Here is a 14,818-nt window from a genome sequence, read left to right on the forward strand (position 1 = left end):
GACTTCTTCTTCTCACCTGACAGGCTCTTTCCTTCCAGCCAGTTGGAGAGACGAAGGTGTCGTCCCTGATGGTCCATTCCGACATGTTCCTGCAAAACGCACATTCCTTCTCCACATGCGTTTTGTCCTCATGAAGGCAGTAGAGACATTTTGAGTGCTCGTCCTCGAACACATTCTCCAGCTGGCATCCAGGGCAAACCCTGAACAGCTTTCCGGGTGTCAAGCTTCCTTTCTCCTGGGCCATGTTCGGGTAGGCCGCAGAAACTCCTGGCCTCCTCCAAGAAGCGTAACTCGACGAAATCTTCACCCTTGAGGGGCGTAGAAAAATCCGACACAGATCCCCGTTAATCGGATGTAGAGACGGTGGAGCTTGAGGCTCTATTTGACCGAAAAATGAGAAATTCACTTTGAAAAAGCACAAAAACGCAGCAAAAGCTTGAGAGCTAAACACGAGGACTCCCAATACTTGAGTGTGCGGTAAAAATCTGAGGATGGCTGCCAGGGGAGGGGCTTAGGGAGAGGGCAGTCACTGGCCCAGAGATCAGTGATTGGTTACTACTAAGAAAGTCAGATCAGAAACGAAACTGATACTGATTTTTTCTTTACCGAGGATTCCCGGCCTGACGACGTGGGAATATTCATGAGCATGTGAATCCATGCCAGACCCCATGCTGGAGAACATACCTTTTGTGGTTGTGTTCTGTTTGGTCATCACTTACTTGTGGCTAAAAGCCACAATAGGCGGATGTTGTTATGTGGTATTGTCCCAACCCATGGATGTGTTAGATGCAGATTTAAAGGGATGACACAAAGCTGGCAGGATGGTCTAGGAAACTACAAGTTGGGCAGATGGGGATAAATGCCTGGATTCCATGGAATAATTGTATTTAATTTTCTAGTTTGGAACATTGATTTTTCCAAGTTAAGAACAAATCTGAGCCCAGTTGGCTCTATAAATTTGGGCATAGTGAATTGTAAACTATTGCACCCCTCCACCCACTGTACTTCAGTCCAGAACAGAATTTACTGGCACTCGTGGCAGCATCTGGGTTTTTAAATAGAGATGTCCTTCTTGAGTAAGCAACGCATTTTTGATAGGTTTTAAAATAATGTAACACTGATTTTTGCACGCCTTTTTTCCACTTAATATTTTTAATTTTCGGTCTACCTTTATGATTGAAACAGAGCAGAGTTATTGTACAACTTTGATCCCTCTTCCACTTATCCTGGCTAGAATAGGACTTCAGGGCAACGGTAAGTTTCACTTCTCGAGTAAGTCATTGGTTTTTCGATGACTTTTCAATTTCTGGAAAAGCAATGCAAAGCAGCTTTTATAAACACCACTAATATGAGTACAGTTTTACAGTGCCATTTTTCAGATGACCTCACACATTGATGATAGGTGTTAGAAGGACTAAGGAAGAGAGTATGATTACAAAGAGACCCTTAATCAATAGTATTGTTTAAAATGGGACTTCATTATTTCTAATGCTTAGATGTTCTCTTATAAAGTTAACGGATATGTACATATATGCCAACCAAGTCTGTGAGAGCACTTTGAGTTTGTACGTCTTATGGTTCTACAGACGTTCTATTGCAGGTACACATTCTTGCTTTTCGAATGGAAACTGTGTAGGGAATCTTAGTGTAGATCAGTCACAGAAAAAGGTAAGCACACAAGAGTTATTATGGTAGGCCCACAATATTATTACCCAGTCTCTATGAAGCCCTGAGTCAGGTATAAGGTCTATTCTCTGCCACAAAACCTCTCTGGTTCGCATGGGTTTGGGGGGGGTCTTCTAAAGTCCCTCTTGCAGGCTCTGGTATGTGAGGCATGATGAAAACCAAGCTAGGACAGGCTTCATTTCTTTTGGGTAGCAATTACCAATGTATCAATGGCTAGGAACTAACTCCCACTGACACGGTTACAATAATTTCTAGGAAAGGGAAAGCCCACTTCTTAGTTTCATGTTTTCCTTTTATAAATCTTTCTTCAGGGAGACCACCAGGGGACACACGCGATATGGCGGCCTGAACCATTGTCTCTCTTGCGAGGTGCCAAAAAAGGGATGACAAAGAGCAGTAAATAGTCATCTTGACACTTGGAAATTGGGCGAGATACGTGAGGAGCCACACGGGCAACGGTGGGAGACTCGTGGTGTTGAGTCCCACTCGCAGATGGCGTTGAGCATACGACTGAGGCCCCCAGGCTATTTTTTATTTATTAATATGGTTGAAAAGTACAACCTTTCAATACAAATGAGAGAACAAATAAAAATAAGAGGAGTTAAGACATTAGATTACATACAATTTTCTCCCATCAACGAATAGGTGTCAAACAAGAGAATAAGAAAGAAGTTAAAATCATACAATTGGTTAAAAAATACACTTGGATGGTACACAATATTGTGGAATCAACTGGGTTTATAGTAATCTTGCTAATGATTCAATTTAGCTACTAAAGGAACACAACATTTGTGACAGGGTGACTTGTCAAATCAGAAATTATCTATTTCGAGAGTTTCAGCAATTGGGAAATTGAAAGATTTAAAGATTACTCAGCACCAATAACTATGAATCACTAGACAGGGTGTTTTTTTAAAAGAGTAATCACGTAATTGGGCAAACAATTTAGTGCAAGGGCATATGATCAAAACACAAGAGCTACCCCAAGCTTAACGGTAAAAGAAATTTCATAGCTGCGATACTGACGCTAACGTGCCCACCATTCAGGATCTTAGACCACATGTCTTCACATGTTAAATTTACATATTTTTGGAAATAGGGATGAAGAAAGTCTGTTTGTCTCTGTGATAAGGAGGGACAGACTGACAGCAAGTGTTTGAGAGTTTCGGATTAGTCGGCATTTGACAGAATCGACACAAATGATTTCCTTTAGCAATAACCTTCCGACAGTACAGAACCTCGCTTGAGCCAAAGATTCAAACGAAAGCGTAAAAACAAGTTTCTATATACTCAACAAGGGAATCTGACAAGATAGGGTTCAGGTTCCGAAAGACATTTTACCCTATAATTGCTGCTTTCAAAGTGTTGATGAAGCATTCACTGTTGCCGGGTTAGTATCCGATCGTAGCGCCATAGTTTTGTTTTGGCGAATTCTGGATTCGTCGTCAAAAGCAACATTGAAATATCCGCAGCCTTCACTATTTCAGGGAGATGTTGCTTCCATGGTAGCATGAAATGGTCCTCAGCAGTTTTAACATAAGAGGTTAGGCTAAACAACAGGGAATTCGGATCATCATCCAATAAGCACTTTCTTAATAAAATACACAACTTCCACACATAGGAAGTTCCAAGAGAAAGCAACCCCAACTCATGTCTAACAATACAATGGGTTGACTTGCTGGCAAGCAAAGCACCTGCTTCCAAAAGAGGGCTTCTAGTTGTTGCCAGAAGGTCATCTTTTTCCACACCCTTGTTTCGGCGCCATAAACCACAATTGTAACAACCTTCTGTTTGTCATACGTTATCAACGGGGGAAAAGTGAATTTTCCGTACTTACAATGGATTATACGAGCCTGCGCAACACAAGTCTGTACTCCAAACGGTAAGGTAAATCAGAAGGGTGATTATTGGTGTTAAGGCCAAGGTATCGATATTCAGTTACAACTTCTAGACTGGAACCATACAACTGCCATTTCTAAGAGCAATTTTCGATGTGATAGGAAGTCGCACAGATCATGACCTTGGTTTTGGCTAGGATGATTGTTAGCTGATTGGTCTCAGTATATTCTTGTAATGCTTTTAGCAATTATTGTAACACGTCTGGAGTCTTGGACATGAGCACTAGATCATCTGCGTAGAGCAGCCAAGGGATGGCACAATTGCCAATTTGGGGGGGTGAGGGGGGATCAGAAATAACCTTTGTTATATGGAGACTCAAAACAGAGATGAAGAAATTAAATAGCGCAGAGGCCAAGATGCAGCCTTGCCTCAGGCCTCTGTATGTCGGAATAGGTGCTGATAATTTCCCATCTAGGGAAAGGTGGATTTGAACAGAGGTATTTGAATGGAGCTGAGAAACTAAGGTGTGGATGTGAGTGGGGCAAGCAGCTTTGGTCACTTTGTTTATTAGCAATTCATGAGGCACAGAATCATCAAAGGTGCTCTTAAAGTCCACAAAAGCCATATATATTGGTTCATTCTGGTAGATCACTTGAGGGGGAACCACGAGAAACATTGGGTGACCTTGGGAAATATTATTTTTGCTCTTGTGCCCCTCGGGAGTGGTTGTGGGTCCCCATGGGCTCAATGATGCATCCTGTCCTGGGTGGTCTTTGGCATCTGTGGAGGAAGGCCCGGGATAAGCAGGGGATAACAACTTAGTTGCTTGTGGGCCCAACCCATCAGGGACCTCATTAAGAAGCCCTTGCAGTTTATAGCCTATTATGAGGCAGGGGTATCTAGGGTGGGACAAGTGTGGAAGGATGGTCACTTTATACATATATCAGAACTAGAGGAGGCTATGGGCATAGGCCCTATCTCCCATCTCGCATATCTGCAGTTACGGGGGCCCAACGGTGGGCAGACAATCTCAGACACCCCTTGACACAATTTGAACAATTCCTGAGCTCGCACATAACCACCCGAGGCCCGATATCTCGGTTATACACTGCACTCATTACCCGGGGACACTTAGGAATACCAAACACACAAAGATCGTGGTCGACTGACTTAGGCATAGATGAACACTCATATCTCTGGTGACTAATCTAGAAGGCTGTTTGGTCCTCTCTAAAGAAGTTCAATATAAAATACATCACTGTAGGCTTTTATTTAAGTGGCACTTGACACCGCATAATCCTGCTAAAATGTACCCAGGCGTGAGCCCCCTTTGCTGGAGGGAGTGTGGCATGAATGGTGGGAATGCCCCCGAGTGCAACAGTTTTGGAAAGTACTAGCATGAATCAAGGCTATAGAGAGAATATCCAAACTCTTGACTCCATTGGTGGTCTTATTTGGCCTTGGGGCCCAGCAGGACACGTACAACTGTCCCATATGCCAAGGAATTTACTGTTAGCGGCCAGATTGTGCCTCACAATTCACTGGAAGCGGAACCACTTGCCATCAAGAGCGGAATGCCTTGCAAGGCCTATGAACTCTATGTCATGGAAAGCCTGACATCACCTTTGCTCAAATCCCACGCTAGATTGGACATGTAATGGCTACCCTTACTAGAAAACCTACAGGCCAGACGAAGGAGGTGGACCCATGGACGAATCGCATCACCAGCGGGTCGCAATCCCCAATGCCTGTTTCACCAATGTGTAGCAGAACTCTTGCTTGGCTTTACCAGGGGTCTCGGAGTGGAGACCGAATGTCAGGTCCGTGACAGAGCTTGGGGATAAGCAGTCTCTTTTGGGCACTACAACCACTGCCTATCTGAACGTTGCTTTGTTTCTTTCCCAAAGGTTTTTACATTGCGTATTAAAAACTGTGGTGCATGGTTATTCCATCGCTGATTGGACAGGCTCTACCACTCTGTTTGGGGGGCGACTTCATTGTTCCACAATGTAATTTGTACCTGTTGTACCCCACAAATACATTAATAAATACAAACAAAAAAAAAATCTTTCATCAATACATGTCTGAAAAATGGTATCTGTTGAGTGAGTTTGGGGCGTGAGGGAAATCATACTATGAGGACTGATTTAAATATGTGTTACTTTCCCAAAAGGGGCACCCTTAACCACTACTACATTTGAGTCACATTCATATTTTTAGAATGGAAGTATTGTAGTAATGACAGGGTAGCAACAACGTTTTTGCTGGAGTAGATAAAAACAAAACCAGAGTCACAGAAATTATGAAGTGTTCTGTATAATCTTATCTCTGTTGAACTGTGTTTGATTGGTTTTATGATACAGGTGACTTCAATTTCAGGATGAGTCTCAGGGGACGCTTTCTGCGCCAAACTGATAAGTCTATCAGGGCTCAACTAGCAGGGGGTCGTAGATGCATTTTAAACTCTTCCCTACAAACAGGCATGGTGCCTAATAAGTTGAATATGTGGTGGTGTCCTCACACTTAATGGTGCCTGTTTTTTTATCCAATTTTATAAGGGGTATTTATTGACCACAGATCTAGCTTTGAGAAGCAGCAGAACACAGTGTTTCAGAGGTTAATAGTATTATACGTTAGAACTCAAAGTTACAACAAGGCTGCACGACAACAGTTAAACAAAGGGCGAGTTCGGTGTTGGAGGGGGTTGGCTGGAGATAGGGTTAGGGTATGTGTAGAGGAGTGTCTTGAGCTCGTTTCTAGATTCTATAAAGGGGGTGTGCGAGTGTTATATTGACAGCTATGAGCTCCCATAACCTGATGGCATAGATCAATAATTAATTCAAATGATCCTAATACCTTTTGGCCAATTTTCCATCTCTCTACTTTGCTGTTATGATGAAAGGGTATGTGCGTCATCTGCAAACATGTGTTACCACTGGCAAAAGGTTTCATATTCTTGGTCTTTACCAAGCCAGGTTTTGATCTGATAGATTGAATGAATCTGTGCTGGAAGCAATATGGGATAATGGCAGGAATATAGTCGACAAAGCAGGGGTGGAAATTCAGATTCAAGAAGCAGGAGCTCAAAGTAGCTCCTGGGTGTCAAGGATTTCCCTCTGACCAGGAGTTATTCATCTGACCCAAGAGCTGTTAAAGACTCAAAGGTTTTCTTAGGATAGTGTACGCATAAAACATTTGTTGAAAATAAGTTCTGCAGAAGATCAAAAGATTCTCAGACAAAAAGCTTTATAGATAAAAGGATTCAACTTTTTCTATTCAATCTGGAATGCCTGAAAAATGGTTGTACTTGCTTTTATTTCCAATCTGTGATAAGCACCCGAAAATGCTCCGTCTTGCGCTCTGTTACCGACTGTATCTTTTTATGATAATCTTGTGCAATGCAGCTTCCTATTTATTTCCCTTTTATTGACTCCGATGCCAGCCTCCCTATTTGTCGCTCTATTGCTTCCTCACACGGTCATTATTCATGCCTGCCGCTACACCCATGACTGTCACTAGAACACTGTTTCTGCTGCTACAACAGCTTTTGCTATCCCCTCACTGACAAGTTTCTTTCTGCTACTGCCTCCTTCTCTGCTACCACCTAGTTCTCTCTTCCGCTACTGCACCCTATAGCTACCCCGCCCTATGCCTTCACTTTTTAGGTGAAGAAATAAGGTAAGGTTTTAAAGTTAACTAAAAAAAGTTGTGCTTTTGGTTAAGCCTGAAAAATTGGTTTATGGTACAGGTGTATAAGCACCGGTACAGGTGATAAGCACCCGAAAATGCTCCGTCTTGCACTCTGTTACCGACTGTATCTTTTTATGATAATCTTGTGCAATGCAGCTTCCTATTTATTTCCCTTTTATTGACTCCGATGCCAGCCTCCCTATTTGTCGCTCTATTGCTTCCTCACACGGTCATTATTCATGCCTGCCGCTACACCCATGACTGTCACTAGAACACTGTTTCTGCTGCTACAACAGCTTTTGCTATCCCCTCACTGACAAGTTTCTTTCTGCTACTGCCTCCTTCTCTGCTACCACCTAGTTCTCTCTTCCGCTACTGCACCCTATAGCTACCCCGCCCTATGCCTTCACTTTTTAGGTGAAGAAATAAGGTAAGGTTTTAAAGTTAACTAAAAAAAGTTGTGCTTTTGGTTAAGCCTGAAAAATTGGTTTATGGTACAGGTGTCGAATATACTAGATGCCAAGATGTTTGCTACAGGTGCTACATGACTCTATCCGCAGGGTATCTGGGGTTATTCGACCATATTTTAAGAACCTCAGGAGGATGAATGGTTGTTATACCTGCTATGGTTCCAACCCGAGATGCATAGATTTTTTCAGATTTAAGACCTCTGCATCGGGTGCATTAACCCACTAAGAATATCAAACGACACCCACACATTAGTGAACCGTAATTTAGAAAAGGCATGTGGCCCAATGTATTATGTGGTTTGTTTTAAGAGCCATATACAGCATACTCAAATGAGAGATTATTTGTAAAGCTGACAACCTGTTAAAAGGTGTTGCCCTAACATTAAGATCCTGGTGCGGAGATATCTATTGACATGTATGAGAGTACATTTTGGAGAGATTAGAAGGAACCAGGACGTTTTTGGCGAAGTGCGTTTTACAGCATCAGGATTTTTTTTCAAAATATAACACTTTTTTTTAAACAAAATGACAAAGGTTAGACGTCTTCATCAGTAACCTTTGTTTACTGCCACAGTGAATGGTCTCATTAAGGCAACTGTCCAGCTGTAATTGCAGGCATAGTTTGTAACTATTTTGTAACTGGCGTTATCTGTATCTCACAGAGCATTACAATAATGTAAATGTCAACGTGTAAGTGGAGAGATTTGCAAGCAAAACCTACACCTGCTTTTTAAAATCTGTATTCTCCATTAAGAGCTATAGTCCACTCAAACTTTAACAAAGAAAAACAGTGGGGTTTCCTGCAGTAAGTAATTGGATTGTCTTGTGTAGCCGTGTATCATATAATTTTACAGCATTTAAGTGTTGCAAGGAAATATGTTATTATGCCTTCTAAAAGAAAGACTTTTCAAGAAATATCAGTACTGTCACTGCTTGGCTGTAAGAAAAGGAGTGAAATGGGCTTCACTTTCTTTCAAAAGCACAGCTCAATGAAAAAAGTTTGAAATTGTACACACGTTTTAAATGCTGGAAAGGCAAGTGTCACTTGTGCACAAGACGTTTCTATAATTTATAGATTTTCTTGGTGTGTAAATCTTTAAAGGAATGGGCTCTGGAGGCACACTTGCTCTGTTTTATTGAGAAGCAACTTTTGTCTTAGCTCATGGTTGAGGCTGACAAGGGTGATTTATGCATGTTCCCAGGAGGCTAATTCAGCAGTAGCTGAAACAAGCTCCTGCTTTGGACTTTCAAAGCGATTGTCAGGAGCACTTTTATCTTTACCAGGAGCTAAATAGCGCTCAGTGCCCCTGAATTTCGATCCCTGCAAAGGCAATTCAGGGGCCCTGATTTCATTAGAACTATCAAATGGCAGTGGTACTGTCAGTGCATCTAAAGGTCTATCACCACGCTGCTGTTACTCATCATCTTGCTTGGAAATGGCTATAATCTTCTTTGAACAACAGATTTCAATCCATAGCCCTTTCTCTCTTTTACTCAGACCCACAAGTTATATACTCTGGTGTCCTGCAGGGGACGGTCTCTCTACCCTCTGTTTCACTACGTATTGCAGCCACCTGAAGTGTATTGATTTGACCTTAAATTATAAATGAATAAGGTTGACACCCAGATGCTTCTAGACAGAATCAGGGACAACTATTATGTGAATTTAAATTAGGTCTACGAGAGGTGATGGTTTGGAGGTATACACATTGTTCTGATGTTCAATCCGTCCAAGACACAGATTACTCTCTTTTCATGGTCTACTGCCAGCCTGAAAATTGGGCTTGAGGCACTGAACATACTACAGGTTGCAGAATTGGACACACATGGTATCCTTACCCGGTCAGGGCTGCAAGGGAATAAGAAAAGGCTACTGTTTGTTGTCAACAGTGAAGTGTAAATTCAGGATATCATTATTGATAAGAATAGGGATTACTAATTAGAATAGAATAGTATCCAGAGATGAACAACGCAAGCAACAATTGTAAGCTGAATCCCATTCAAGTGAGTATGGACTGTTTTGTAATGAGCACATACACACCAAAATTGTTTACTTTATTTGAGGCAATCATTTAAACTCAAATGAAACAATTGCTGCAAATCCCAAGAAGTGCACTTGAATACCCTTTACCTCCACTTGATACTGACCTCTGTGGCGTAGAGTATATCGATAATCTTGGAGAGGACACCTGCATTCTCACTCTCATGCTCCTGGCAGATGAGTTCAATGTCTCTCAGTTTACTAAAGTAGAAGTCTCGCTCCTTTTCTAGACCGTCCACCGTTAATTTCAATTCCAACAACTGCTTGACATAAGAACGGTACAAGACATGTCATTAGTACATATTTTGCCACATGCGGGCTTACAAGAATAATTTTAATCCCTCTTTTCAAGCAGCACTCATATGTAACAGCTAGAGTTTGTAAGGATTGTAGGTAACTCTTAGTTACTTACCTGTAACTGTATTTCTCCAGTATTGGTATCTTTCATAGATTCAGATGCTTGAAGAATATTCCCTATCGTCAGACTGGGAATCCTCTGTGATAAAAATAATTATTACATTTATTTTTAATATACACACATTGCTAATAGAAATGCATGTACCTAGCCCATTATGGCCTATGAGCCATTCTATTGTTTAGTCCCTCCACCTCACTTTGATCCTTTATGACCGACCCCAACCAATGAGGTGGCAGGGCTTAAGCTACGCCCCAGGCAGCCATCTTCAGATTTTGAACCGTAGGAATGACAGTATGATGGGTGCTGAGCGTAGGAGCAGACTCATACGGGAGGCGGGTGGGCGCATGTGAATCTATGAAAGATACCAATGCTGGAGAAATACAGTTACAGGTAAGCAACTAAGACTTCTCCAGCATTGGATCTTTCATAGATTCAGATGCTTGAATAGAATACCAAGCAGTTAAAAAAATGCCACCATCAATATACATATTTGCATAAATACAGAAAAAACATATTTCTGATCAAACCTTTACCATGCAGCAACAGAACGGTTACATACTCAGGGAAAGGTGGGAAAAGGAAGCTGGTCCTGGAGATGGCAGAGCACTGCCTGTCCAACAGCAGTTTCTTTGTTGGTATCTTCAGCCAGGCAGTAGTGTTTAGCAAACGTGTGCAGAGTGCTCCACGTGGCGGCTCTGCATATGTCCTTCAAGGCCAACCCTGCGTGGAACGCTGTTGACGCCGCTCTCCCTCTGGCGGAGTGCGCTGAGGGTGGTTTGGGAAAGGGGTCGCCTTTCGTTAGGTGGCTGTGGGTGATGCAAGAGACCCAGCGCGCCAGACCATGTTGGGAAATATGCTGGCCATTTGTATGGCCAGAGAAGGCGATAAACAGTCTATTTGAAGAACGGAACTCTCTAGTCCTTTGCTAATAAAACTTTAAAACTCTTGCTATGTGCAGAGAATGCAATGTTCGTTCTGCTTCCGAAGAATGATTCTGGAAGAAAGTTGGTAAGACAAAGCGTTTTGTGAGCGTCATTTCCGATACTACCTTCGGGAGGAGCTTAGGGTGTGGTCTCAAAATGACACGGTCCTTATGGAACAAGGTGAAGGGAGGTTCAGATGACAAGGCTTGTAAGTCACTGCTCTTCCTGGCCGAAGTAATGGCCATCAAGAAAGCTGTTTTCCATGACAAGAATTTTATGTCGCACCTGTGAATGGGCTCATAAGGAGGCTCCATGAGGGCTGTTAGCACAGTGTTCAAGCTCCAAGTTGGAACCGGCGTGGGCGTAGGCGGGTATGTACACAAAAGTCCTTTAAGGAAGACCTTAACGGCCGGAAGGGAGAGTAAGGACTGCGTCTCCGGGGACGTCGTGTATGCCGCAATGGCTGATAGGTGGTTCTTGATCGAAGACAGTGAAAGACCTGCTTTGGCTAAGTGCAATAAGTAGGGAAGTAGTTGCTCAACCGAGGCGATGAGGATCAATAGCATGTGTCTCACACCACTTGGAAAAACGAGTCCATTTCCTAGTGTAAGTGATGCGTGTAGAAGGAGCCCTTGAGGCTCTGATTATGTCCCAGCACTTCGCAGGCAGATTGAGATTCATCAGCTTACGCTGCTCAGGAACCAAGCCTTGAGAGAAAGGCTCGCTGGATCGTGATGGAGGACCTTGCGGTTCTGTTGCGGCAAACAATACTTATGCGCTTTGAGGCGAATCGGGGGCCATCGGCACAGGTGCTGTAGTGTTGAGTACCAGACCTGCCGTGCCCAGTCCAGTGCAATTAGGATCATAGCACACCTCTGCTCTTTCAGTCTGCGTAGTATCCTGGGAATGAGGGGAAAGGGGGGTAAGGCATATAGGAATTTCCCCGTCCAATCCACTGAGAACACGTCTCCTACTGACTGACTCTCTGGGTATCTGGAGGCAAACAATTCGCATTCCTTGTTGGCCCTGTTGGCAAAAAGATTGAGATGTGGATGGCCCCATAAGGCAAAGATCCGTTGGGCTTCCTGCTCGTACAGCTCCCACTCGTGAGAGGACATGTAGTCTCTGCTTAGTTTGTCCGCTAGGACATTGTCCACTCCTGGAAGGTGTTCTGCCTTGATTTGGACTCTGTGGTGCAATGCCCATGCCCATAGTAGTTGAGCTTCTTGAGATAGGATCTCTGACCTTGTGCCTCCTTGTTTGTTTGTGTAGTGCATGGAGGTCGTGTTGTCTGTCTGTACAGTGAGTACCTGTCCTGGCGCTAGGAAAGCTTTCAGTGCCCACCGTATGGCCACGAGTTCCAACACATTGATGTGGAGTTTGGACTCCTGGGTTGACCAGGAGCGCTTGGTTTGTAGGTCCGCAAGATGAGCGCCCCAGCCCGAAAGAGAGGTCGACGTTGGTGCCTGAAACGGCATCCCTTGTAAAAGGTTATGCAGAGCATTCCACCATCAAAGAGTTTTGTGCAGCGTCGTTGGAATCTGGACGTTGTCCTCCCAAAAGCCGAGAGTTTGTTTCCATTGGTGGTCCATTGCCTGCTGGACAGGCTTCATGCGAAGCCTGCAATTTGGTATGAGGAATATACATGAGGACATCATGCCCAGGAGGGATTTGTAAGAGTGCACCAATGTCGTTTCTCTCCCCAAGAACCACGAGAGCAAGCAGAGAATTGCTGTTGCTCTTTCTGCCGACGGTCTCACCCTGGGAATGTTGGTGTCGAGCTCGGCTCCCAGGAAAGAGACTGTCTTGCTGGGAACTGGGCATGATTTTGCGTTGTTTATGGCGAAACCTAACCCTCTTAAGAGATTTGCTGTCTTTGAGACTGCCCAGCCTGCACTTGAGGCGCTCTTATCAACCAGTTGTCCAGATATGGAAAGACTTTTGTTACTGTCCTCCTGAGTTTTGCAGCCACTGGTGCCAGGCATTTTGTAAAAAGTCTTGGTGCCGATCTCAGACCGAACGGGAGCACTCGAAATTGAAAATGAAGATCGCCCACAGTGAACCTGAGGAATTTTCTGTGTGCTGGGTGGAATTATGCGTCCTCCAAATTTAGAGTGGCCCAGAAATCGTGCCCGTTTAACCAAGGGAGCACTCCTTGCAAAGTTATCATCTTGAATTTGATGCGCTTGGTATATTTGTTTAGCGTGCTCAGGTCCAAGATGGGTCACCATTGACCATTCTTCTTTTTGACGAGGAAGAAACAGGAGTAGAAACCCTTTCCCCTTAGAGAGTAAGGTACTGGCTCTATTGGTTCTTTGTGCAGCAGCTTCTGGATTTCAGCCATGACTTGCTTTAACATATGCACCTTGCGCAGAGTCGGGGGCAAGGAAGGAGGCTAGAAATTCCAAGGTGTGTCCCTCGCGGACCACCTGCAACACCCATTTGTCTGATGTTATTGACTGCCAGCATTGGTAGAACTGGCTCACCCTTCCCCACACCCGGACGTGCCATTGAGGGGGAGGAGCTGAACTGTCAGTTTTGATTGCTCTGCGACTTCCCTTGAGCAGAGCCCCGCATCCCTCTCTGGCTGTATTTATTGGAAGACTGGTACTTGGTGTCCTGGTATGAATTACCTTGCAACTTCTGACCGTAGGAAAGACGGTTAAAACCTCTGTATTTCGAGGATGAACCTCGAAAAAGGACGAAAAGACCAGTGATCTTTGTCTTTATCTTTCAAAGAGCTGATGGCACGTGCCGCGTCTGTGTCCGTTTTGATTTCTTTGAGGTGGTCATCGATCTTTTTCCCAAAGAGTTCTTGACCATCGAAGGGCATATCTAATATCTGAGCTTGGACCTCAGGTCTGAAATTGGTAGCCTTCATCCAGGCCTGCCTTCTCAGCACTGTGCCATGGGCCATCTGCCGGAAACCTGACTCCGCTACATCGCTGCTGCGTCAATCATGTGATCCGAAGCTGCTTCCCCCATCGGCGATAATCGACCTGCCTTCCTCCTGGAGTTCTACAGGTAGCTGTTTGGCCAGCTTGGACATGCAGAGCCAAAGCTTGCAGTCAAACCTCGCCGTCATGGCCAGCACATTGCCTGCTCTGATGGTAAGCAATACTGATGCAGATACTTTCCTGCCCACCACCTCTAGTTTGCGACCGTCCTTGTCCGGTGGGGCTGATAGAGGTGATGCTGGATTGGCCAAGTTTTTCCTAGCTGTTACTGTGATGACCGAGTCCGGTTTTGTATGACCTCGTAGACAAAGAGGTGCAGACTGAGTGGCCAGTATTTTTTCTCAGGCCTGGAAACTGGAGCCGGAGTGGATAAGGGTGTGGCCAATATATTGGATCCGGACTCCCAAATGGTGTTGAGGAGAGGAATGGTAGTAACAGTTCTATGTTTGTTCCTTTGCTCGTAAAGCCCGACTTCTTCTCCTCCGATGTGACCTATAACTGAAACAATTCTGCGGCTTTGCCGATGATAGTATGAAAAGAAACTAGATCAACCGGTGGTGAAGAGCCACCCGGAGAACCTTTCTTCCTGGGCTTTTCGACAATGTAATCGTCTCATTTGCTAGTATCAGGCTCTTGCGTGATCTCACCTTCTTCCGGTTCAGAACATTTTCTGAAAGGATCTTCCTGCCAGTCTGAGACCGAAACAGAGGATGGTACAATCGTGGGATCTCTAACTGGAGATCTTGTTCTATGTGACGATGCTGGAGAAGGGACCCGTGTCGGTGAAGCACTGA

At 44.1% G+C, this 14,818-nt stretch overlaps 1 protein-coding gene across 9 annotated transcripts in view; it reads right to left on the reverse strand.

Annotated features, from left to right (window-relative positions):
* Positions 1–14,818, reverse strand: part of MAPRE3 (microtubule associated protein RP/EB family member 3) — a 1,726,857-nt gene that overhangs the window by 117,428 nt on the left and 1,594,611 nt on the right. For 8 of the 9 annotated variants that reach the window (XM_069605540.1, XM_069605544.1, XM_069605539.1 and 5 more), the window contains one exon: positions 9,834–9,989. In XM_069605540.1, coding sequence (XP_069461641.1) covers positions 9,834–9,989 — 156 coding nt within the window. The remainder of the gene's footprint in view (positions 1–9,833; positions 9,990–14,818) is intronic. The other variant, XM_069605538.1, reaches the window with a different exon arrangement.

This window comes from Ambystoma mexicanum, chromosome 4p (assembly GCF_040938575.1).
Source record: "Ambystoma mexicanum isolate Mex_15411 chromosome 4p, UKY_AmexF1_1, whole genome shotgun sequence".
NCBI lineage: Eukaryota > Metazoa > Chordata > Amphibia > Caudata > Ambystomatidae > Ambystoma > Ambystoma mexicanum.